General features: G+C 37.6%; 1 protein-coding gene across 5 annotated transcripts in view; it reads left to right on the top strand.

Annotated features, from left to right (window-relative positions):
• The window catches only part of traf3ip1 (TNF receptor-associated factor 3 interacting protein 1), a 168,280-nt gene that overhangs the window by 131,362 nt on the left and 9,695 nt on the right, over positions 1-27,223 (top strand). For all 5 annotated transcript variants that reach the window (XM_043693118.1, XM_043693122.1, XM_043693120.1 and 2 more), the window contains one exon: positions 1,864-1,940. In XM_043693118.1, coding sequence (XP_043549053.1) covers positions 1,864-1,940 — 77 coding nt within the window. The remainder of the gene's footprint in view (positions 1-1,863; positions 1,941-27,223) is intronic.

The raw sequence follows: 27,223 nt of genomic DNA, 5'->3' as shown, positions 1-27,223 counted from the left end.
TATGCATCCATTTTTGCCAGCCCTGCAGTTTAAATATTTGTGTGCTGAAATTCCATGTATTGAAGGCCATTGTTTATTCTATGGTTGTGACTAGTTTCCATTCCAGAACAACTTGTTAACTCTCATGGATGAAGTCCAGAAAACAAGAGTGCAGTTGAATCACCAAACATCTGTTACTTCCTCGTATTTGCCAATTTTTTGTTTTGTTTGAATGGTTGTAAGTGAGTTAGAGATGTGTGAAAATATATTTCACATCTAAACCTCAGGGATTAGTTAATAGGCTGCAGGGAATCTTCTACAGTAAAGAGAAAAACGTTTCATACCTTTCTAAATCTGTTTTGATGTAAAATAGTAATTACTTGTTAAAAATGCATCATTCCATATGTGCAGATTTAGTAGCAAGATGCCACCATAATGTATCAATATTTGTAGCCACTGTTTGCCATAGCTTCTGTGTGTGGGAAAGTGTCCTGCTTCCACTAGACAATGTTAATCCATAGACTGTTGTGGGAATCATGAATTTATGTTTGGATTTTCCCCCTAGGTTTCAGAAGGAAAGTACTCTTTATATGCTATCCATGATACGCTTATTGCTCGGCCTCCTGCTTTTGTCATTCTAAACTGGGTAAAACCCATGTAAATATACCAGATATGTGTTAAATTTAACTTGCTGCATGAAAAGGAAACTTTACTTTTTTGATGTGTATTTGTTTTCACAAGGTCATAAGAAGTAGGAATTGCCAATTTGGCCCATTAAGAAGGCTACCTATCCATTCAGTAAGATTATGATGATTTGAGCTCCCTTATCAATCAAAAATCGGTGTTGCGCAGCCTTAAATATAATCAGTGACTCTGTTAATCTCTAGGCAAATGATTTTCAAAGACTGATAACCTTTTGAAAAACCCTAATTTCTGTCTCAAACAAAGTAATTATTGCATTCTATGACTCCTCCTGTCTTTCTTGGTTTGTTTTGAAGTTATCTGGTATATTGTGTTTTCTTTGGGATCTTCATGAAATTCTTTTTTGGGCAAAGAGGAGCAGAGAAGTTTTTCAGAGTACATCTGGATCCAAACACCTTGACATCAACAGTTTTAAGGGAACTTGTTTTTGATCTTATTGAAATTCTAAGGGAGAAAAGTTCTTGGTCCAAAGCCAAAGTATAATTGTTCTGACTTCCAGCCTTACAAGTACCATGTAGCTGGCAATAGCAAGTGCAATTCCAGCCATATAATGGTGACTTATAGCTTTTAAAACACTTTGCTTTGACTAAATAATGATTTTTAACAAAATAAGTTTTAATAGAGTTTTACTTTGGACTATCTAAACATGCGTATGTGAGTGGAATGGAGAAGAACCTTCAGTGGTTGTCTTACACAGTTGGCTGGCAAATTCCCATCTCATCTGATTTTGTCATGTCAATCTGATAGTAGACTTAATCCATGTCAGACAAAATGACTTTGTCCAATATCTTTGTTCCCTATGGGTGTGAATCTACAAAGAAAATAAATCACAGTTTGGTAGATTTGTAACTTTCTGCTAAGTAACATGAAAATAGAATGTCATTTTCAAAGTCTGAGGGAGCTTTAAATGCGACACCTGGGTTTTTAAAAAAGTGTGATTAACCTCCTGCGAAGCCTCCTAGAGATGCTTTAATGTGTTAAAGGTGCAATATAAATCTAAGCTGCTTTTGTATTGTATGGTATTGGGACTGACTGCAAAAATAAAATCCAATTTCCTTCTACTCTGTCTTGTTTTCTCATCAACTTAAATTTGAAAAAAATCTTACAACGGCTGGAAGAATTTTATACAATGTAAATTTCATTCTGACAGGATACATTAAGAAAAATCTTTTTTTCTTACAGGTGTGCTTGTCAGGAAGATTTTAGAAACAAAGAAAGATTATGAATCTTCTAAGTCTGTAACAAAATCCAAAGACCACGTAAGGAAAAATTGTACACCTACTGTAATCTAATATGGCACTTGTGAAACCATTTTATAATATGGATACAGTTATAATGAACCTTTTATTGAGTACTACATGGTTTAGAAAGAAAATCTGCTTTCAGTATACTTTCTCATTTTGTGATCCGGGTTTAAATTTAATTTTGTGACTCACTCCACATATATAGTTTTATTTGATCTTTTTCTGAAATAACATTAATTATTGAGTTCCATCCTCTGAAATTATCCTCCAGTTTATATTTTCCAAACAAAGTTCTGTTATGACACTGGGATAGCAAGCCAAACCAAAATAGACTCATCAACATTGGATTTGCAACAACATGAAATTAAAATGTTTCGTGACCCTCAAAATTGCCCAGTTATTCCTAACCAGACATTAAGAATAACAGTTATAAGACACCAAGGTTACAACTCATAGAAATTAACAATTTATTTTTGTAACTTGAACAGAGCAAAACTAAACAGCAAGATAAGGTAATTAAGGTGTATGATTTAAATTCATTGATTTTCACTGATTATTACCCCCCATTCATGCATGCAAATAGATACACATAGTTAAGGGATGAATGAAAAAGAAAATAAAAGTTGTAATGTATTAATTCAGTAACTGATTCAAGGATCAGTATGAGGCCTTTATGGAATCCTTGAACAAAGCATTGTATTTTGTTTGAATTCCAAAGTCACCAGTCAAAGCAAAAAGCTTCCAGCAGGATTTGGGGAATGTTCACTTCTTCCCTTATAATCTAGGGTTCTTTTCTGAGAACATTCAATACAACAGGAGAGAACATCATAGTTTTCTACAGAATATTAACTGCCAACAATTGATTTTACTATAGAGGAAGATGTTGTTATCATTAATTATTGATCTTTCCATCATCCCTTCACACTCCATTTGATTTCCAACATTCTCATTAAAAGAGGACATAGAATCATTGAGAGGTCATGTACATCTCCCAAAACCACATCAGTTCCTAATGTCATGATCTTCTCTTCATCTGCCTGTCCTCATTCAAGAAACACACTAACATTCAATTTTCACGGCCAACCAATCAGCTGATGTACCCATTTATTACAAACACAATAGCCTGACCAAGCAGTCCTAAGATTCTGCCAATATCCCACCATATATCACTACCTCTTTCACCTGTTCGAGTCATTTCTCCAGACAACAGGCAGATTAAGCTACCTAAGAAATTAAGATGTGCCAGTGTCTCGAAGTAACACGAATACTGTAGAGTTTAAATGGGGTAATGTAAAATTGTCTTGCTCAATGTTGCTACTCAGCATAAAAACTTGCTCCAAATAACTTTTAACCAACAAACTAATAGCAATAGTTTTGTGTGTGCCCTTTCTTTGTTATTAATGTTCTGTGATATGCGCTTTGCTAAATGCTACCTTATCTTAATGGTGAAATTCATCTTATGGGCAGCAGGTCTGAATTCTTCCAAGTCAAAAGAAAGGAGATACAGATCTATCTGGAACAAATAACTTTTGTACTCAAGTCTCTGGTAATGTGTTCTGTACCAGAAGTCTGATCCAAATCTTTTTGCATTCTGAGATAGCCAGGATTGTGGTTGTGTCGGGAAAGTAAGCCATGCAGGAAGCGATTTGTCCTCTGAGATTGCATTGTCAAGTTTTCTCTTGTGTTGTGCCTAACTTCCTAAGGCAGAACATTCTGATGCCTAGAGGTTTCCTTTTTAAACATATTCCTTCATCCTTTTGATGACCAGAATAATGAGGGAGTAATTACCACATTTATTTGCTTTACGAATTATTAATGTTATAGTACAGATGTTCATACTAAAACTATTTGTTTTGATTAAATATATTCATACTTTAAGGCTTTCTTGATGCTATATAAGTGATGATTTGCAGATAAAATAGTTTTGATCCTATCTATGTAAACAAGGATACTATACTTGGAAAAGGTTGAAGTTAGTGCTGTATGTCGCATGTATTTACAGATTTTCACATTTACTGGAGGAATATTGTAACGTATAGGTTATCCTCTAGATGATGCTGTTGTTAAAGAAGGAAGTGAAATTCAAAGCAAGAACTAAAAGAAATTGAAAGCAAGGATGTTTTAGCTGTTTGTAAACCATTTGAACCAAAGAAAATAGTTTTTTTTTTAACAAACTCAGAGATTTTTAAATAAAATTGCCCGTTGGAGTGTTACAGTTGGAAAGTTGAAGGCAGATTTCTGTAATTTTTCGCACATAAATATATGTTGTGATGCAAATAATGACCAGAAAACAAACCTGAGACAATTCCCTCTAAGAGCTGTTCATATCTGAAACCGAGGAGAAAGTGAGGTCTGCAGATGCTGGAGATCAGAGCTGAAAATGTGTTGCTGGAAAAGCGCAGCAGGTCAGGCAGCATCCAGGGAACAGGAGAATCGACGTTTCGGGCATAAGCCTGTTCCCTGGATGCTGCCTGACCTGCTGCGCTTTTCCAGCAACACATTTTCAGCTCTGAAACAGAACTAAGGAACATAATTTTTAAAAAGAGCTGAAAACTGTTTTTGTGCTTAATTCTCATTTTTAAATCCTTTTTGTACTATCTTGCAGCTTAAACATTTAGTCTAAGGTTCTTAATTCAAAGCTTAAGATTGGTGAATAAATAAGATTAAAACCTTATGTATAGTACCATTAGTGGTGGCAACTTTTTGTTTGTGTTATGGTCATCAACTTTGTTGAGCATCAGTTGGTGTGGCTCAGAAGTTCCACAATGGTATAGCAGTTTTTACCATATTTGCTGCTGAGGGAGATGATAGAGTGCACAATTCATTGGGCTCTGTTTACTTTCCATCCTCTTCTCAACAAGCTGGGCTTTTCATATATGCTCTTCCAAATATTTGGCATTCAGAGATCATGACCATCATCAACTGTCTCCCAATTGTCAATGTCTGCCATCTTCATAACTCACTTGTAAGTGTCCATGTATGTTCCATTTTGCATCTGAATTTTATGAGACTGCCAAACAGCATTCTTTCAATCACTTTGAGGAACTTTGTTGGCTTTATCTTGGTAGACAAACATGGCCGATGTTAATATGAGGATACCATTTCTGTTTTGAATGAGAAATCTTCAAGGTTGCATGCTAACCTTGGTGCACACCAAGGGGTGATCTGCAATCTTTCAGCACTACAGTAGTTGTACATGTTGAGAACACTGTTCAGAATTATGTCTGGGCATGACCAGACCCAGCTGGTGCCATGCGCTGATCTTGTATATCTTCAGACACTGTGTGGCTTGGTTTGCTTTGAGAGAAGGGACTGGTTACACAAAGATTGTGGTAGTGGTAAAGCTGAAGTAGTCTCCATCTGCTCTTCTTGATCATTCCATTCCCTTATGTCTGAGGCAGTTGGATCGTGTCTTATGGCCTACATCAATTCTGGCATTGAAAACACCCAGCAGGTAATGATATCTTGCCTTGGAGTTCATCTAAACGCGATGTCAAGCTCCTCTAACTCTTTTGCCTTTGAAGTGGAAATTGACATTGTAGCAGAGAAACTCATGGCATTAACTGGCCCTATTTGAGCCGAAAGATTGATGGAGAGAACACTTCCTGAAGCGTTTGTGGGGTGTTTCTTACACTGAAGTCTACATCTTGCTCATTTTTTATAAATTGTAAATATATATGCTTTCTGTTAATGATCTATTCTTGGTGAGCCTTGTCTGTTAATAGGTTGACCATTGACATAACTTCCCTCTCAAGTTTCATGTCAATCATAGTTGTCTTGAGCATGTTTTCAACCAGCTGTCAGTTCTGTGCACTTAGCAGTGACATTCCGGGTTGGTTATCAAAGAGTTGCTATCTTTGTTTGTTTACCTGGTACAGTGGATTTTTCCACTTGTTGAACAAAACTCAAAGCATGATTTGAGGCAAATAGATCCTCCCAGAATACCTGCAGTACTAGTTCCCGTCACTGACTTGCATTGGCTTTATTATTTATAACTGCTGAGCATCAGCTCTCACTCCCAACTCAGGGAACATGGCTTTGAGAAGACGATGGTGGCCTCTACGCTAATGGCTGCATGACCATCCTTTTTGGTCTCAGCTTCTGTTTCACAAAACCAAGGTAAAAATCACATGACACCAGGTTGTAGAACATAGAACAGTACAGTACAGGAACAGGCCCTTCGGCCTACGATGTGCCAAACATGACACCAAAATTAACTAATCCCTTCTGCATGCCCTTGGTCCATATCCTTCCATGTTCATGTTCTTATCTAAAAGTCTCTTAAATGCCCCTATCGCATCTGCCTCCACAACCATCCCTGGTGAATATTCCAGACTCCTACCATTCTGTGCAAAAAGACTTGCCCCTCACAACAATACAACACGAGGTAAACCCTCCTACTTAATTTAAAACCAGCAACACAGAAAAGATTTATCCCGCGCAGTAATCTGTTAAAATTTGGGTGGCCAAATACTATTTAAGGTAAAAATTAACAACTTTATTTCTTAAATTATAACAGAGAATAATTAACTAGCAACTACTTACAAGTCCTTACTCTAAGCTTTCTTTTACCTTTCCTTCTATAATATTCGTCCGATAAAACTCCCGATTACAATTTACAAAACAAAACGTCTTATCTCAAAATCAGGCAGCTTTCATTCTTCTTGGTATTTCAGTCTTTTCTTCTCCTTGGGGATCCTGCTTCACAGGTTACTGATCAATAAAGGTACCTTTTAAGAAAGCTATTTTCTGAGCAGTGTGTAGATGTCATTGGCTTGGCAGTTCTCCTCTCGACTGTTCAATTTTCACCGGTCTTATACCACCTCCCCCCCCAAACATCAGATTATGTCATTGGCGTTTAAGATTGTCAATATACTAAATTCATACTGGATTGGAGTTTGTTTTTTGGGGGGTATAATTTAAATGGATTGGCCTACTTTGAATCTATTTTGTTGTTTCCAGGCAACCAGCTAATCAAGTTGTTCCACCAAATGTTACTTTTTATTTTCAAAACACTTGGTTCTATCAGGTAGTTCTGTTGCTTTTAACTCTCTTAAAGGTACAGTACACCCACATCTTCATAACACAGCTCCTTTAAACTTGCCCCCTCTCCCCTTAGTTTTATATATTTCAACTCTGGGAAAAAGATTCTGACTGTTGATCCTATCTATTCATTTCATAATTTAACAGACCCTCACTGCTCCAGAGAAAACAACCTGAGTTTTTCTAGCCCTCCTTATAGCTCATTCTCTCTAATCCTGGAGTCCAACAGGTTTATTTGAAACCGCAAGCTTTCAGAGCCCCCCCCCCCCCCAATCTTCCTCAGGCAACTAGTAAGAAATAATACATCGGACACAGAATTTATAGTAAAATATCAAAGAGTCATACATCTTATGCAAGTGTATTGAACACACCTTCCCATAAGTTGTAAACCCTTTGATCTTTTGCTATAAGTTCTGTGTCCAAAGTATTCTCTCTCTCTAGCTGCCCAAGGAAGGAACGGGGGCTCCGAAAGCTTGTAGTTTCAAATAAACCTGTTGGACTATAACCCGGTGTCGTGTGGTTCTTGACTTTGTCCATCCCAGTCTAACACCAGCACCTCCACATCAAAACCAACGTTGTCAGTAAGGAAGAAATGCCAGAAGCTACAAATCTCTTTCTCTCTCTGCAGAAGTCTCTGAGCATCCAATAAAGTTTCCAAATATCAGGTTTTCTGACTCCTTGTAAAAAAGTATTGTGGCCATTTTTGAAAGATATTGATCCCTCTTGACTTTAGTCTGAACTGAAGATGTCTTCAGTTGCCAGCAATTCGACTTGGTTGACAAGAAGCCCTAGGACAGTGTGAAATCATCAAATCTCATCTTTTATTTCAAATCCTTGCACGTAAGTGGTTTTCCTTCTGCCCTTTTTCTTAAGCATCATCTCTACAGAGTTAAAAATCACAACACCTGGTTATAGCCCAACAGGTTTATTTGGAAGCACTAGCTTTCGGAGCGCTGCTTCTTCATCAGGTGATTGTGGAGAATAAGACTGTAAGACACAGAATTTATAGCAAAAGTTTACAGTGTGATGTAACTGAAATCATATATTGAAAAAGACCCGATTGTTTGTTAAGTCTCTCATCTTTTAAATGACCATGTTGGTATCTGTTCTTTCCTATGTAAATCACAAAACCTTTTTTTAAAAGTTACGTTCTGAAGTGCACTTTAACAATTGGTGTCATGTCGGTCCAGGTAAGGTATTGAAGGTGTTAACTCCCTATGAAGCTGTCTGTGCCACAATGCTCAGAGAGGTTGAATAGGCTGGGGCTGTTTTCCCTGGAGCGTTGGAGGCTGATGGGTGACCTTATAGAGTTTTATAAAATCATGGTGGGCATGGATAGGGTAAATAGACAAAGTCTCTTCCCTTGAGTGTGGGAGTCCAGTACTAGAGGACATAGGTTTAGGATGAGAGGGAAAAGATATAAAAAAGACCTAAGGGGCAGCATTTTCACTCAGAGGGTGGTATGTGTATGGAATGAGCTGCCAGAGGAAGGGGTAGAGGCTAGTACAATTGCAACATTTAAAAGGCATCTGGATGGGTATAGGATTGGGAAGGGTTTGGAGGGATATGGGCCAGGTGCTGGCAGGTGGGACTAGCTTGGATTGGGATATCTGGTTGGCATGGACAAATTGGACTGAAGGGTCTGTTTCCATGCTGTACATCTCTACGACTCTATGACTGATTCTAATCTAAAAGACAGATTTTCAGATTCATGCAGTTTTGAGCAAAGTAAAATGTAATTCTGCAAGTACAAATTCACCCCACAAACATACACGTGTATGTGTGCATGTGGCGGGATGTTATGAGTGTCTGTGAGAGGGTGTGTGTATGTGTGTGTAAAGGGGTTTAAGTGTGTGTGTGTGTGTGTGTGTGTGTGTGTGTGCGTGCGTGTGTGTGCACGCGCGCGCACATGGTGCAATGGGGTCACCTATAGTGTGACGTGAACCCAAGGTTTCAGTTGAGGCCATTTCCATGGGTACCGAACTTGGCTATCTGCCTCTGCTCTGCCACTTTTCGTTGTTGCCTGTCCCGAAGTCCACCTTGAAGGACGGTCACCCAAAGGTCTGAGGAACCGTAATGACCTCCTCAGGAGACAGACATGAGGTGCAATCGACAGGGTAACCTTCGTTGTCCAGTACTTCCAAGGAGCCGAAAAACTATACCCTGTTCTTTGCGGCCTGCAACACATTATCATTGAGGATGAGCACCTCATCAAGACCTTCCCCACACCTTCTCGCCTTTTAAACAGCCACCGAACCTCAAACAGATCGTTTGTTCATAGCAAATTGTCCGGCTTTCAGGACAATACCATACAAGCTTGTCACAGTGGGCACTGCAAGATGTGTCAGAATTGTGACACGGATACCACCTTTATGCATGGAGACACCTCCCATTATGTATGTGGCAGGTACTTATGTGACTCAGCCCATGTTGTCTATCTCATATGCCCGCAGACAAGGATGCTTTGAGGCATGGTACATTGGCGAGACCAAACAGAGGTACTGCAATGGCTGAATGGACGCCGCAGAGCAATCAACAGCCAGAAGTGTTCCCTCCCAGTTGGAAAACACTTAAGAGGTCCGGGACATTCGACCTTGGACCTTCGGGTGACCCTCTTCCAAGGCGGACTTTGGGACAGGCAACAATGAAAAGTGGCCGAGCAGAGGCTGATAGCCAAGTTTAGTACCCAGGGGAATGGCCTCAACTGGGACTTTGGGTTCATGTCACACTACAGATGACCCCATTGCACTATACATGCAGAGACACACACACACCCTCTCTCATACACTCATACATACACTCCCACACACACCGTCTCACAGACTTAAAGTTCTTTACACTCTCACAGACACTCATTTCCCCCCACCCACCCACACACACACACAAACAAAAGTTTGTGGGATGAATTTGTTCTTGCAGAATTACATTTTACTTTGTTCAAAAACTGCATGAATCCATGTAAGATTCTGAAAATCTGTTATTTTTTAGATTCGAATCAGTTTGACCATTGTGGCACAGACAGCCTCACAGGGAGTTGACATCTTCAATACCTTATCTGGGCCGACATGACACCAGTTGTTAAAGTGCACTTGAGAATGTAACTTTTTTAAAAAAACATTTCACGATTTACATATGAAAGAACTGATACCAACATGATCATTCTAAAAGAAGAGAGACGTAACAAACAATCATGTATTTTTCAATATATAATTTCAGTTACATCATAATGTAACCTTTTGCTATAAATTCTGTGTCTTACAATCTTATTCTCCACAATCACCTGATGAAGGAGCAGCGTTCTGAAAACTAGTGCTTCCAAATAAACCTGTTGGACTATAACCAGGTGTTGTGTGATTTTTAACTTTATACACCCCAGTCCAATACCGGCATCTCCAAATCATTTCTACAGAGACGGTTATCTTTTGTGTTGTACCTGTGTATGTTGCGATTAAGAGGATATAGTTCTACTCCGAGATTTATTTTCAAACTTAGATATTTACCAGTGTGTGCCATTTATTTTAAGAATATGTTTTATGTTCTAATAAACAGATAGTTTGAGCTCATGTAAGTCTCTCATTCTGGTTAATAGAACAAAAGAGAAGCAATTTTCCATTTTGCTAATTGAATCAACACATTGATATGAATGATGTAATGAGTGGAACAGTGGGGTTCGATTACTAATGCATTCCTTCATGGTTTTAAGACCTGGAACTTACTTGATTGTTTTTAGGGGTCTGAGAGGAATTTCTCAAAAGTTTTTCTAAGATTGGCAGTTTTTTGTCCACTCCCAAAACTTGGGAAATGGAGTAGAATGAGCTTGTCCTTTTTAATACTTCTGTATGTTTTTTAAAGATTAATATTGATGAATCATTTTTCTATTTTAAAAACTGACATTTGGCAATTACCAAATTCTGAGCAGGGTAAGGATGCTGAATTAATGAAGAATGTGAAAAGTTCTGAGAATCACAAAGTTAATGCGCGTAATTGTTGCTTTAATTCCTTTCTTCTCATTATCATTTTAAATCACTTATTTTCTGTTCTACCTAATGCTCCAAATATATTATCAGTGTTCATATTTTGGATAATTTCACTTTTTATTTATAATGGTGAGAAATAATCTCACTGTGAATAAACAATAATTTTTTACCTTATGAATGTAATACAGCTGCAACATTCAGTAGTTGGTTGTTTGCCTAAATTGAGTAGACTCCATTCACCTGCTCTGGGTTAATCTTCTAGTATTGAAAATTGTGACCCAAGCAAACAGAAGTTTAACAGGGAAACATTTACAAGTGCATTGGTCAGAGGTGAGACTGCTCTGCTTTAAATAAGTTGTAAAACGAAGTTTAGCAGATCAGTGACTGGGAACAACTGGTCCTCATTAAGATCATTACACTCTCAGAGAATTTGGAGGAGTTATTTTGTGTAGTCAGCTGAAGGCAGCTGTAATTGTTTCCTTCCTGATTTGAATGGATCCAATGTAAAATGTAATTGAATAAAATTAGTCTGCTACAATATAATGGTATCATGGCCCTTTCTCTAAACAAAAGAAACCTAAATCTGTGTTTCTCAATTCTGCTTGAAATATTCTGTATCTCAATTCAGTTTCTCACTTGGTTGCAATTGGGAGAGAAACGTGTATAAAACATTCTAGACAATATTTTGTAAAAGAAATCTGGATTTGCATCTACAACCCTAGAGTTTCCTAGTAATATACTATATGTTGACATTGATAAACTTAAAAAAAATGATAGCCTAGGCTAGGTTTTCTTCTCTTCAAATAAAAAACAGAAATGCTTTATTTTCTTAATTTATTACCTGTTAATGGAAACTGGCGAGTGGAGGTTTAAAATGCAATTTTATTAATAGTAGCAATAAAAAAGCAATTCACAATGTGCCTATAACACTTCCCAAGGAACTAATGAGCACCTTAACTTGTCTAAATGTCAAAACTTATGAATCCAATTGTGGAGTACTCAATTTAGAGGAAAATGGACTAATGACAGAGACTCATGCATTTACTGACCAAGTGTTGTCTGTCCTGATGAGCTCCATTTTAGAAGAATGTAAGTAAGCTGATTAAATAAATTAGTCTCTAAATATTTAATGGTATTGAAACTGTTGTTATGGTGTGAACTACCTGGATGACTGTGTTGTAAATGAGAAAAAAGTTGGGCCATAGTATTGGCTGAGATCATATTTGGTGCTCTGTGTTCTTGTGAAGCAGGATATCACAATGTACATGTTCAGTGGTCATTCTGGCTTTCAAGTACAATTTGTGTACAAGGAGTATAATTCAGATGTGTGTGTGCACATCAAGGTTGGAAAAGATTGTGTTGTATTGTGTGTCAGATGCTGAGGGAATTCTTGCATTGTTAGCCTGGTGTTAATCCTACATAATGGTATACTGTTAAACTAACTTATTTGGGAAGGGTTAGTGGGAGAAGACAAAAGGGCACTTTTATATGTATTTATATAGCAGTAAATCCTGCCCATAATACCAGAACACTCCTGCACTTTTTATATAGAACGATGGGATATTTTACTTCTATCTGAACATGGGACTTCAGTTTAAAATTTCTGACAAATTGCACCTCTTTTCACTGCAGTAGCAAGAAAGTGTAGTGCAATTATGCAACTTTTTACATCTGCATTACCATTACACAAAATTATATATATAAAAATAGTAATAGGTTACAAATATTATCTATGTATATAGTAGTTGTCTTTCATAAATCTCATTTTAATTATGATCAAATTGAATTAAATGATTTATTCGATTGTACAAAATGCAAATGTTTTGTTTCCCATTGCGTACTTTCACATAATGTTCAGGAATTGTAAATCGCTATAGGTTTGCACTTAATTTGTGGATTTCATTTTGTAAATTAAAAAACACTTATAACCACAAATGTTAATGCATGTGTTGATATCCTCTCAGTAAAGAGTCATTGCTGATCATCCTGACTTAGAGATTGAAGATTTCATTTGCTTTTACGAATCGCATTTTTTGAATTCTGTGCAATTATTTCTTTAGATGCACCACAGGGTAGAACTCTCTATTTGACAGAGGCAAGAGCAAATGGAAGTACACGTAATTAATTTGTAACCAGATCCTTCAAAACTATAAGCTATTTTTTTGCACCTTTCTAAAAAAAACACGTCTTATTAGATGCAATTAACTAAAACCCTTTAAGCTAAAGAGTTGCAGACCTTAAATGTGAGTTTTCTTATTGATATCTTCCTCAGTCATCACCTGTGACTGAAAGGAGCATGTTAAAAATCATACAACACCAGATTATGAAACCAAAAGAGAAAATACTGGAAAATCTCAGCAGGTCTAGCAGCATCTGTAAGGAGAGAAAAGAGCTGACATTTCAAGTCTAACTGACCCTTTGTCAAAGCTGAAGAAAAGGGAGAAATAGGAAGGTATTTATACTAGGCTGAGAGAAGGTGAGCTGAAGCTCCAGAAGCAAAGGTAGCAATAAAGAGGTGATAATGACAGTGCACTCCCTATTTCTCCCTTTTTTTAGTTTTGACAAAGGGTCAGTTATACTCAAAATGTTTTGGTTTCAGATTCCAGCAACCGCAGTATTTTGCTTTTAACACCATATTATAGTCCAACAGGATTATTTGGAATCACTAGCTTTCAAAGCACTGCTCCTTCAGGTGGTTGTGGAGTATAAGATCATAAGAGACAGAATTTGTAGCAAAAGATTACAGTGCCATACAATGATAAACACTGTATTGAACAAACCTAGATTGTTGTTAAGTCTTTCATCTTTTACAATGGGTTGCAGGTTTTTGTTCATTTAATATGTAAATCCCAGAACTTTTTTTAAGATACGGAGGGACTCTGATCTCACAACTTGAATGCATTGTCTGAGCTGAGATGTCACCTTTTTGTTATAAAACTAAGTTATCTTGAGAAAGTGACTTCAAAAATGTTCTGGGATTTACATATTAATGAACCAAAACCTGCAACCCATTCTAAAAGATGAAAAACTTAACAATCCAGGTTTGTTCAATATATCACTGTGTATGACAGTGTAATCTTCTGCTATAAATTCTATGTCTTATTTTATACTCCACAGCCACCTGACGAAGGAGCAGTGCTCCAAAAGCTAGTGCTTCCAAATAAACCTTTTGGACTATAACCTGTGTGATTTTTAACTTTGTCCACCCCAGTCCAACACCGCCTCCTCCACATCATGAAAGCAGCATGTCACCTGGCAGTCCGTGGTCCAATGCTTAATCACTTTTAACATTTTTTATCACCAAAAGCCAACCCTAACATTACATTATTACTGCTCACATCTTTCACCAATAAGTGCTTACGTTCCCTCCTCCACTCCCTCCCAACAACGGATGAAGAAATGTAATACTAGTAAAAGATTTAAAATGGACACAATGTCATTCTAGTACTTGGAAAATCTAATAAATTGAGAAGCCTTGTTTATGTTCTTCTGAACTAGTATTTGTGAAAATATTTCCGAAGAGCTACTTTAAAACCAAACTAGTAATCAATACAAATGTTTCAACCTATTCCCTGGTCATGTAATGATTTTCTAATATGGAGGCAGGCAGTACTACTTTGTGAGATCTTCATGCAATTTCTGATATTGTTGACCTATAATATTTGTAAAAGATGGAAAGATTGCAACATGTTAGTTGATCTTTGAAGCTTCCAAAAACCAATTTATACACAATCAGTGATTACCATTTTGAAAACTAAAACAATTTCGTTCATCAGTCACCATTTGCAGTTTACTGTTTGTGAGCATGCCTTAAGCTTTTGCACATCTTTTTGGCAGCACTGTATCTATCACCTACTTGATGCCATTTGCCAACTTATAAGGCAAATTTACTCCTAAACATACATTTATAAGCTGAAAAATTGAGGCCGACTCTCTAGTGTGACTAAGCATAAATAAGAAATTGGGATTGCCATTAAATTTAGAAAAAGTGAATTGGTTGAAAGCACATCGACTCTGCTAGCATGCAAAAATCTAGAGCAAGTTGAGTTTAATTGCCATCATGCAATTTGGCAATGGTGTGCATGGTAGAAAGTTATTTGTTTACTTATGCTTTGATTATAGTACTTAAACCACTTGCAGTAGTAACCCCACAGATGAGACAGAGGCACAACATGACATTCAGTAAAGTGCCACATAAAAGGTTATTGCATAGCATAAGTATTATTAATTATTATTTAATTAATTATTAATATGATTTGAGAATTGGTTAACCCATAGAAGGCAGTTGCCATTAATAAATGTTTTTCTGGTTGGTGTTATGACACAGTGATAGCAAGCCAAACCAATGCAGGTTAGGCTTTTATTCAATAGAGTTTAGAAGAATGAGGGAGATAAAAACACAGAATATGACTTGGCTGTAGGCATTCGGCATTTTGAACGTGCTCCACCATTCATAATGATCATGGCTGATAATCCAACTCCATAGCCTCTTCTGCTTTTTCTCCTTATCCTTTGACCCCCTTTAGTCCCAAGTGCTTCAATTCCTTCTTGAAATTATATAATGTTTTGTCCTGTACTACTTTCTGATTGTTAATTCTACAGGCTGTTTACTCTATGGATCTTATTGACACATACAATGATGGGGTTGACAGAGTCAATATTGAGAAGATTTTGTTCACCAGTGAGAGTATCTTGACTAAGGGGGCACACACTTAAAACTCAAAGATGAAGGTATTTCTTCTCTGTGTGGGTAATGAATGTCTGGAATCTCTGACCCAAAGATGTGGAGTCTCGGTCATTGAAAGTACTTAAAGTGGACACAGATACTTTTTTGATACATTGCAGAGTTGAGAGCTATGAGGAGCTGCCATAAAAGAGGAATTGAGGCTTGAGACAGATCAGCCATGGTCTTAAGTGGCAGAACAGGCTTAAGGGGCCAAATGACCCATTGTTCCTACTTCTTATATTAATTGTGTTCTTACAATTTCTGTGTGATTGTAACATTTTAATAAATAAAATAAGAGGCAGAGACAATAAATTACCCACAAAAATTATGTGTATACCCAGCATGTAGTGCTGCAGGTGCTTTTTGATGGTTATAACTAGTTCTTTCGAACTGTGTTATGGATGGCAAATATTGTAATAAAAGATATCCAAAACATTCTGACCACTTCTACGTGATTTGCATGCTTATGCAGGCCTTCTCATCTGTGACTGTATAATTAACAGATACTAAAATTAATTTCCAAAGTTTTTTTGATATCTATAACTCCAAATATAGTAAATGACTTCATGGAAGTAATAGCCATATGTGTTCTTTGTATTTTATGATACAAATTTAGACATTATAAATTTGAAGGAACTTATTTCCTGGTGTAACTAATCAATATTAAATTAAAGAATGATTTTTTAAAAAAAATGTGACTCAAACACTTAATATATTATCATAAACTACATTCTCATTGTAGCTTTCACATTGCTGCGGAAAATGCTTTAGTCTACACGTCTTAATATGACATTTCTATGTGTAAAATTACGCTTGAAGGTTTCTTGAAGACCAAATAAACATAATTACAATTTGTAGCTGGTTAATGAACATGCCAGTGTGGAGACCCTCCTTAACCCTTTTATATGCAATGCTTATTAACCATAACAACAAATGCTACTTTGTGTGTATTTCCACATTAGTTGCATCACATAAAATGGTAATTGGACTGAAAGTAACAAGCACTGTAGTGTAGCATTAATTACTGTTAGCCTTGCTAGGTTATTAAGTAACTAAGCTAAAGCAGGGAAGGATGTTTTGAACATTCAGAGCTCAACTATTGAGAGTTTTCAATAGGAACAAAAAATATGAGTAGCCTGGACCTTTGTCTCCTTGAGTTTGCACTGCCATTCATAAAGATGGCTGTTCTGATTGTGGCCTCAACGCTACTTCCCTGCTTCATAATCCTTAACTCACTCGAGATCAAATATCCATCTAATTCAGCCTTGAATATGTTCAATGACTCAGCCTCCAATGTTCACTGGAGGATGTTCAGTAGAGGATTCTAAGATTTAACATTTCTTTGAGAGAAGAAATTCCTCCTTGTCTTAATTTTAAATGGGACACTCTTTTTAAATTGCAACCCTAGTTCTAGATTCTCCCCTGAGGGAAAACATGCTCTCTGCAACTACACTGTGAATGCTACACAAATCTTCTGTGTTTTCATACAATTATCCTTCATTTTTCTGAACTCCAGTGAACATTCGGCCAGCTTGCTGAACCTTTCCTCATGAAACAATCTGTTCATATCGGGAATCAGCCAAATTAACCTTCTGTGAACTGCTTCCAATGCAAAAACATCTCTCTTGAAATAAAGAACCAAAACAGCATACAATATTCTAGGTGCAGTCTTAACGCACTGCAAAATTGCAACAGGGTTTCCCTACTTTCATAATCCATTCCTTTTGCAAAAATCCATTGCCTCCTTAATTACTTGCTATACTTATATGCTAGTTTTTATGACTTTGTATACAAAAACTGTCTGATTTATTTGTACTACAGCATTTAAATAACATTCTGCTTTTTTGATCTTCCTGCCAGAATGGATAACTCCATCTATCAAATTCTTGTCCATTCACTTCATCTCTCTTTATTACTTCGCAGACTCTCTTCTTTTCTCCTAACAATTTGCTTTTCCACATATGCATGATCAGCAAATTTGGCTACAATACCCACAGTCAAGTTTGTCTTCTTGCTACTTAATCTTGGTGCCTTTTACTCCTTTACATAGAAATCTGGAGTTTCAGCAGATTCCCTTTGCTGCATAATTTGTCCAGGTTTTAAATTTGTATTAATTGATCATATGTCAGCATCAATTGGTAAAGGTCCATAATTTAGTTGCCAATGACTAATTTACTGAGTGCTTTGTTTCTTTCTTTCTTTCTTAATGACCATAAGACGTAGGAGCAGAAATAGGCCATTCAGCTTATTGCTTCTGCTCAGTGAAATCCTGGCTGATCTGATAATCCTGAACTCCACTTTTCTGCTTTTTCTCCATAACCCTTGATGCCGTTACTGATAGACATATATTTTTAATCTCATGTTGAATATACTTAACAGCCCAACTTCAACAGCCATCTATGGTTATATAAAAAATCCACTGATTCACTACCCTCTGAGAGAAGATTTGATTTGGTTTGATTTATTGTCGTCATATTTAACTAAATACAGAGGAATCTCAATTATCCGAATACCAATTATCCGAAAATCAGATGATCCGAAGGTAATCTCTAGGTCTCGATGGAAACGTTGCATCAAAGACGTGGTTCCAACAGTGATTGCGTCTTTTGTTTAAGTGATTAAACAGGCACCGTCTCCAAATGACTGACCTCCTCTTCTCTCTCTCTCTCTCTCTCTCTCCAGGTGTGTATGGGGTTGGGGGGCGGACGGGGGTGGTGGTGTTGACAGAGTTGGGGGCATTGGGGTGTTGCACAGGAGCGAGGACGGGATTGGGGATGGTGTTGGCAGGTTTGGGTGCAGGGGGCGGTGTGGGCCGGGGGCAGTGTTGGCGGAGTTGGGGGTGGGGGGACAGTCTTGGAGCAGGGGGCAAGGTTGGATGGGGGCGGGCCCTCACACGCAGTGTGCTGATCCTGCCTCCTGAACGAGGAGCAGACTTTAAAAACTCTGAGCCCCAGAGGAAAGGGCATTTAATCGATTAACCAAAAAATCGATAATCCGAATGAAATAGTGCCTGCCCATCTCATTTAGATAATCGAGGTTCCCCTGTACAGTGAGAAGTTTTGTTTTGTGGGCAGTACAGGCAAATCATAATTTCAAGGAGAAATAGATCATAGGGTGTTTTGATAGAGTGAGGCATACAAGGTAATGGCTGCACAAGAGGTGCACAAAAGCAAGATCAACATGAGATTTGAAATTAGAGAGGTCTATTCAGCAGTCTAACAATGGGGAAAGAAACTGTTCTTGAACCTGTTGGTTCATGTATTTAAGCTTCTGTATCTTCTGTCTGATGGAAGAGAGTAGAGCCAGGGTGGGAGGGGTCTTTGATAATGTTGGCTGCCCTTCCGTGGCAACGAGAAGTGTACATGACTCTAGGAATGGGCGGTTGGCTTGCGTGATGGCCTGGGCTGTGTTGACAACTTTCTATGTAATTCCTTATTGTCCTGGGTCGAGCAGTTGCTAAGCTGTGATGCATCCAGGTAGAATGCTTTCTATGGTGCATCTTGTAAGTTGGTGAGGGTTCTTATGGATATGACTAATTTCCTTTTAGCCTCCTGAGGAAGGAGAGGCATTGTTGTGCCGTCTTGACTGGAGCATCTACATGGGAGAAATTCCTCCTCTCTTAAATATGCAAACTTTTATTCTTAGATAATGCCCTCCAGTCCTAGACTCTCCCACAAAAGGAATCAACCTTTCTGCATTACCCCTCTCAACTGTCCTCAAAATCTTTTATTTTGCAACAATGTTGCCTCTCATTCTTCTAAATTCCATTCATTATAGGCCCAACATGTTCAAAATCCTTGTAAAACAATCACTCCTCCATACCTGTTACCAGCCTAGTGAACCTTCTCTGGACTGCCTCTAATGCCCCTTAAATAAGGAGACCAAAACTGTTCACAGTATTCCAACTGTGGTCTGATTAGTGCAATGTATAGTTTTAGCAAAACCTCTCATGCTCCATTTCCTTTGAAATAACAGCCAACATTCCATTTGCCTGCCCTATTACCTGCTGAATTTGGATGCAAAATTATGATTCATGGATGAGGACTCCCAGATCCTTCTGTGCTGTAGCATCCAGCAGTCTTTCTCCATTTAGTTAATATTCAGACCTTTATGCTAAAGTGTATAAATAACCTCCCATTTTTCCTGCATTATATTCCATCTGACAAGTTTTGACCCACTTGTTTAACATGTCTATATCGTTCTGAAAACTCATGTCATCCTCACCACTTGTGTTTCACCTATTTGTGTGTCATCTGCAGACTTGACTGTAGTACATTTACTTTCTGCATTCAAGTTATTAATATATATTGTAAATAATTGTGGCCTTAGCCCTGATCCCTCTGGCACTGCACTAGTTGCAGTTGCCTGAAAATGCCACCCTAATCTCACTTTTTCTTCTATTGGTTAGCCAATCCTCTCTGAATGATAATATTCTACCTCCAACATCATGGGTTTTGTATTATTTATATACATATAGTGTGTTGCTTTACCAAATGCCTTCTGAAAGGCATTGCTTCCTCTTTATTCTGCTTCTTACAACCTCACAAAGAGTTCCAGTAAAGTTGATTGGCATGGTTTTCCCTTCATGAAGCCATTCTGACTCATTGATTGCTTGTTCATATTATGTGCTTCTAAATATTCTGTTATTACAACTTTTATTAGAGTCTGTAACATTTTCCCAATAACAGATGTTAAGCCAAAGGGGCCTGTAGTTACCTGATTTTAGTCTCCTTCCCTTTATAAATAACAATGGAAAACTGCAAATGCAACAGTCTTTTGGGACTACAGTATTCTGGAACCTAAGGATTCCTGGAAGATTCCTACAAGTGCATCCACTATCTTTGTAGCTACTTACCTTTAATATCCTACAATGTATCATTTCCCATCAGTCTTTAGCCCCATTAGTTTCCCTAGCATGTTTTCTCTATTGATGATTATTATATTTATTTCCTCTCCTTTTGCCCCTTAATTAGTTTGTAATTTTGAAATGCTATTAGTGTCTTCTACTGTGAAGACTGATATAAAGTATTAATCCAACTTTTCTGCCATTTCTGGGTTCCCATTATTATTTCTAAAGCTCTAAGGGGCTGTGTTCATTTTGGCTTTTTTCTGAGTATCAATGATTTGATGAAAAAAAAATCTCAAGGTGAAGAATTTCAATACTGGGAAACTGAAAACTCTTCCACCAGGTGTGACCATCAGGTTATTCTAGCTCAGATATTCTACGGGCTGTGTAAAGATGAAAGTCCTTTTTCTCTGGCTTATGTCCAGCCTTAGAAGTTTCCCTCCTTTTCAGCAGTGTGATCTTGCAAGTTCTGAAATAAATCATGCTTTTTAGCTTGTCAGAACTGAATTCCCAGTTTACACAGAGTTGTGGATCTCTGGTGAAAATTGAGATGAGAATACCTGAATTGATACCTGAACCCATGTTGCTAGTGGAAAGAACTCATTCAACCTGTTTATCATTTGGAGGAAAATAAAACAAATGTAGTGCTACGTGATGAGCAGCTAATTCAGATCAATGTGCAGAAATGTAAGTTGTATAATTTTATTGTCAGTTTGGAATTGGTACCTTCACATTCATCTATACTGCAGTGTATTAACATCCAGAATTATGAACATAAGATGTGAAGTTCCTTATTCATTGCCACTTCTTACGTCTTTCCTATTTTTAACGTTTCTGCTTGTGCTTAAAGGTAACAAAAGGATTTTCAAGGCTGTACAATTATTAAGGCTATAATTTTTCTCTCATCAATTAATGTGTGTCAGCAGTTTGCATCACCAAGTGATACGTTTGGGTTGGTGCTTTTAATGGTAGTTAGTCTGAATAGCTGATTGACTGGTACAATATTTTCAGTTGGTTTGGAAGTAGGACAAGAGTTTTAGTAATTGAATTATCTAGAAATTGCAATAATACTGCAATACTTATCTGAAAGAACTTTAATGGAAAAACATTTTGCAAAATTGTCAAAGACAAATTTGTATGAAAATATTTAAAATCAGCATGTCTGATCTTCAGCTCCCCACTGAGCTTTTAACATCTGACTATTTTGTTTCATTTTTAAAAATCAAATATTCTGGATATGTTCATATTAAGCAAATTGGGGCACTTAGAAGCTTTTTCTAAAAGAAAAGTTGTCTGTTAGCCACCTGCCACCTCTGGGAACAGTGTTTTTCTCATTGAATGAGGTAATGGGGGAAATTGGACTGTTTCTGCTGCATTGAACATAAATATTTTTCTTGGTGCCTCTTGAAAGATAATAAAAATATTGGAACCCAGAATTTGTAGGCCATGGTGAGAACCTATAAATGGTTGAGTTATTGCTGTCCAGACAGGACAGTGGTGGTTTAAGGAGGCGGTATAGACTGAGAATAAATGGTCTGAACTATTTCTATTCCCTTGTTATAAGAAAGAGATGTACTGTGATTTATTTTTATGGGTGTCTGTCGTTGGAATTCACTACAGAAAGCCACCCACGTACTCCCCGTACATGTTAATAGCTTCATGGCGATCCCACATATTTGTATAAAAATGAGGAAAGAAATAGCGTGTCACTGAATTGCTTATAAAATTGATGGCAAGCGAATAAACTTCAGTCTGGATACTGTCTGCACTGCTGTTTGTTTCATTTCTTGATGGAAATGTGTGTGTCTTAGTGTGGTAATGGGCAGGAGGCAACTTTAGCACCGGGTGCACTTGGCAGGTCTCCCTGGGGCCAACAAACACAGCTGTATAAATAGTACAGAGCTTGAGTAGGAAACGGCCAAGGCGAGGGAATGGTGTTGGGGAAAGGGGGAGGGAGGAATGACAGAATGACATGACTTGGCAAAGGCCATCACTGAGAGGCAGGCTAAGCCTCAAAATATTAGTCATCTGCTTATTCACATTTTATTGATGATACTGATTGGTGTAACAAAAAATATCACATGGTGGTCTCTCTGGATTTGGGTCTGATATCAGAATAATTAAATGAAATGTGTTCTTGACTATGGAAGAAATGTGAAAAATGGATGAACCATCATCAAAAAATTGTAGTTTTCTATTGAGTTAAAATGTGCAACTAAGGTTTATCTGTAATACAATTTGAATTATTAAAAATAGCATATTAGATATCTTGGAACGTGTACTTTACATTGAGGCAAATTGTAACCTAATTGATGCTGACCATGTCATTTGGTTTCATTTGTTTAAAAATGTAAATTGCATTTTAATGTTGTCATTTCTGGGAACATGAACTGTAGTGCATCTCAGTGTAGAAATTCACCACAAAAGATTACAGTGCTTTCTGAGATTAAACTTCCTATTATGAAGGGAGGAGAATAATTCTGCTAAGAATATTTATGTGACGCATAATGTTACAGACTCCGTATTTAGTTATAGACATATAAGCATAAGAATTAAGAGTAAAATTCAGACTGTCTCGAGCCTACTCCGCATTCACTAAGGTCACGGTAGACTTGAAGCTGTTTCGAATTCTGTATTCTCAGCTACTCCTAACTTCTGATTTCCTCGACCTTAAAAATATTAAGGGCAGTATGGTGGCTCAGTGGTCAGCACTGTTGTCTCACAGTGCCAGGGACCTGGGTTTGATTCCCGCCCCGGATGACTGTGTGGAGTTTGCACATTCTCCCCGTGTCTGTGTGGATTTCCTCTGGGTGCTCTGGTTTCCTCCCACAATCCAAAGATGTGCAGGTTAGATGAATTGGCCACGCTAAATTGCCCATAGTTTTCAGGGATGTTTAGGTTAGGTGCATTAGTCTGGGGTAAATGTAGAGTAGTAGGGGAATATGTCTGGATGGGTTACTCTTCGGAGGTCAGTGTGTATTTGTTGGGCCTGTTTCCACACTCTAGGGATTCTATTCTATATTCAATTTTTTACTCTTCTACGTCTAATATGTTCTGAAGTAGAGTTTCAAACTTATATAACCCATTTAAGAAAAAAATATTCTCCTTATCCTAAATTTCCTTATCTCCTTTTCCTAAATTTTAAATTTAATTTTAAAACAGTTTTGTCGGAGTTAAGGATCCACCCACAAGAAAACTTCATTTCCAGGTCCACCTTATAAAGACAGTTTTAGGATCTTGTATATTTCAATCAAATCATCCTTTACTCTTAAATTCCAGTGGAAACACCCCCATCTATCCAACCTTTCCTCATAAGATAACCCACTGATTCCAGGAACTAATCCAGTAAACTGTCTCTGAACTGTTTTTGGCTTCCAATGCATTTTCATCCTTCCTTAAATAAGGAAGACAAAACTGCATGGTATTTGAGATGTGGTCTTGCCAATGCTCTGTATAATTGAGGCATAATTTCCTGATTGTGTTCAATTCCTCTTGTAATAAAGTATAGTTTCCATTATTCTCCTCAATTATTTGCTGTGCCTACAAGGTAACATTTTGTAACTTGTGTATTAGAACATCTAGATCCTTCTGTATCTTGGAATTCTGCAGTTGTTACTGAAATAAGTAGTGCTCTGCTTTTATTATTCCTCCTGCCAAAATGAACAATTTTGCATTTTTCCATATTCTATTTAATTTGCCAGATTTCTCTTTGTTCACTCACTCAATCTAACTGTATTCATCTGCAACCTCACAATATATTGTCCCACCTATCTTTGCCTTTGCAAGTTTAACCACCATGCCTTTGATCCTTTAATCTAAGTCATTGATATAAATTATCAAAAGTAAGGCCCCAGCATAGAGCCCTGCAGGTCCCCCACTCATCACATCCGGCCAGTCTGAAACAGATTGGCTGGCTGTTAGAGATTGATGTGTTTCTATATCTATGCTCGTAAGGTATCCCCTACCATGTGCTTCTACTTTGCTCAATAGCTTTTTATATGGTACCTTGTCAAATGTCTTCTGGAAATTCAAATACAGTTCATCAATGAGGTCCCCATTACCCCGCTGCATTGTAGTCCTTCAAAGAGCTCCAGTAAATTGGTTAAGCATGATTTCCTTTTCACAAAGCAATGCTGACTTTTCCCAATTGTCTTGAATTTTTCTAATTATCTAAGGCTGAGGAGTGATCTTATAGAGGTTTATAAAGTTGAGAGGAGCATGGATAGGGTAAATAGCCAAGGTCTTTTTTCTACGGTGGGGAAATCCAAAACCAGAGGGCATAGGTTTAAGGTGAGCGGGGAAAGATTTAAAAAAGAACCTGAGGGGTAACTTTTTCAAGTAGAGGGTGATGTGTGTATGGAACGAGCTGCCAGAGGAAATCGTGGAGGCAGGTACAATTACAACATTTAAAAGGCACCTGGATAAATACGTGTATAGGGTTTAAAGGGATGTGGGCCAAATGCTGGCAAATGGGACTAGGTCAGATTGGGATGTCTGGTTGGTGTGGACAAGTTGGAATGAAGGGTCTGTCTCCATGCTATATAAGTCTATGACTAATTATAAACATGTTCTTCATGGAGAAATGGGATCACAGCTGAACAGTAGCATGTTTGTCTCTGACAATGTATGGGTAGAGGCTTTAAGATGTGAATACATATTATGTAAATCTTTTTGAAATAAAACCATTAGTATTAAATTATCCAATTAACAGTGGTTGTCTGTTGTTGGGAAAATGGTAGAATCCATTATTAAAGAAACCTAGTAGAACATTTGGAAAAGCTTAACAGAATTAAACAAAGTTAGCATGGTCTTGTGAAAGGGAAGTCATGTTTGACAAATTTGCTAGAATTTTTTGACGATGTCACGTGCAGAGTTAATAAAGGGAATCCGTAGATGTAATTATTTAGATTTCCAGAACGCATTTGATAAGATGCCACATAAAAGGTTATTGCAGAAGATTAACGTTCACAGTATTGATAGTAATATATAAGCATGGATTGATGATTGATAAATACGGAAGACAGAGAATCAGGGTTAAAAGGTCTTTTTCAGGTTGGAAAGATGTAACTAGTGGAGTACTACAATGATCAGACCTAGTGTTTCAATTATTTGCCGTTTATACCAATGACTTGGAAAAGAGGGAGCAGAATATAATGAAATCAAATTTGCCGACAATGCAAGTGGGAAGGCAAGTTGTGATGAGGACATAAGAATTCTGCAAGGATATATAGGTTAAGAGAGTGGGCAAAGACTTGGCAGATGGTGTTTAATGTCAGAAAGTGTGAGCTCATGCGTTTTGATGGGAAAAATCAAAAGGCAGATCACTATTTAAATAGAGTGGAACTCAAAAAAAGTTCATCGCAAAGGAACATGGGTATTCTTGTGCATGAAACACAAAGTTAGCATATAGATGAAGCAAGTAATTAAGAAGGCAAATGGAGTTAAGAGATTTATTGCTGAGTGGTTGAAGTGTATAAAAAGAGGAGTTTATTACAACTTGTACATGACATTGGTAAGACCTCTCCTTGAGTATTGTGTACATTTTTGATCTTCGTGTTTAAGGAAGGTTGTACTGACATTGAAGGAAGTTCAAAAGAGATTCACTAGGCTGATTCCTGGGATGAAGGGATTGACTTATCAAGAACAGCTAAACAAGCTAGGCCTTTATTCATTAGAGTTTAGAACAAAAAAAAAGTGATTCCATTGAAACATACAAGATTCTGAGAAGGCTTGAGAGGGTAAATGTTGACGAGTTGTTTCCATTAGTGAGGGATCTTCGAACTAGGGGACATAGTCATGAAGGAACACCCATTTGAAAGGGCGATGTGAAAGAATTCACTGCTCTAAAGAGTTGTGGAGGCTAAATTACTGAAAGTATTTAAAAAGGAAGTAGATAGATTTTTGCAGTACTGGTGAATTGAGAGCTATGATAAGCTGGCACATGAGGAGTTGTGGCCTGGAGTAGATCAGACGTAATCTTATTGAATGGTGGAGAAGGACTAGAGGGGGCCAAGTGGTGATGCCTGTTCCTATTTGTGTTTTTTATAGTAGTCGTAGTCCCTCTTCCCCACCCCCCCTTTTACAGTTTCTCTGCACCTCATCTCCACCCCCCCCAGCCCCTTGCAGTCCCTCTTCATCCCCCTGTTTTGCAGTCCCTCTTCTACCTCCAACTCCTTTTGCAATGTCTCTTCCTCACCCACCCCAACCTTGTAGTCTTTCTCCATTACCACCAATTACTGATTCATCCTCCTCCCCCACCCTGTAGCCTTTTGCCCCATTTCCTTTACAATCCCTTTTTCCCCCATTCCTTCATAGTCCCCTTCTTCTCCCCCTTTTCTCCACATTTTTTGGTCCCTTTTGCCCCTTGCTTTCAGTTTCTCATGCACCCCCTTTGCAGTTCCTTTTGCTCCTTCCTTAGCAAATCCTGAGTGACATTAGAAATAATAGTTATCAAAATTCCATAGCAATTAAGTGTTGTAAAACCAACTTACAAGTTGTCTTATCCCATTTTGTATTATATTGTACATTGAAAGAATAGATGTACTAAACCAGCGACACCTGATATTGTAACCTAGGGGCTAATATTAAGCAAACTATTAGTTGTGATCCTCTTTAATTTAAAAGAATATTACTTATTTTTGATTCTTTGCATTTCGTAATTTTAAATTTGTTAGTAGTTCACATCACTGGGAATAATGTTGAAGGC

This window comes from Chiloscyllium plagiosum, chromosome 7, assembly GCF_004010195.1.
Source record: "Chiloscyllium plagiosum isolate BGI_BamShark_2017 chromosome 7, ASM401019v2, whole genome shotgun sequence".
Lineage (NCBI taxonomy): Eukaryota > Metazoa > Chordata > Chondrichthyes > Orectolobiformes > Hemiscylliidae > Chiloscyllium > Chiloscyllium plagiosum.
This window is presented reverse-complemented; position numbering and strand designations above follow the sequence as displayed.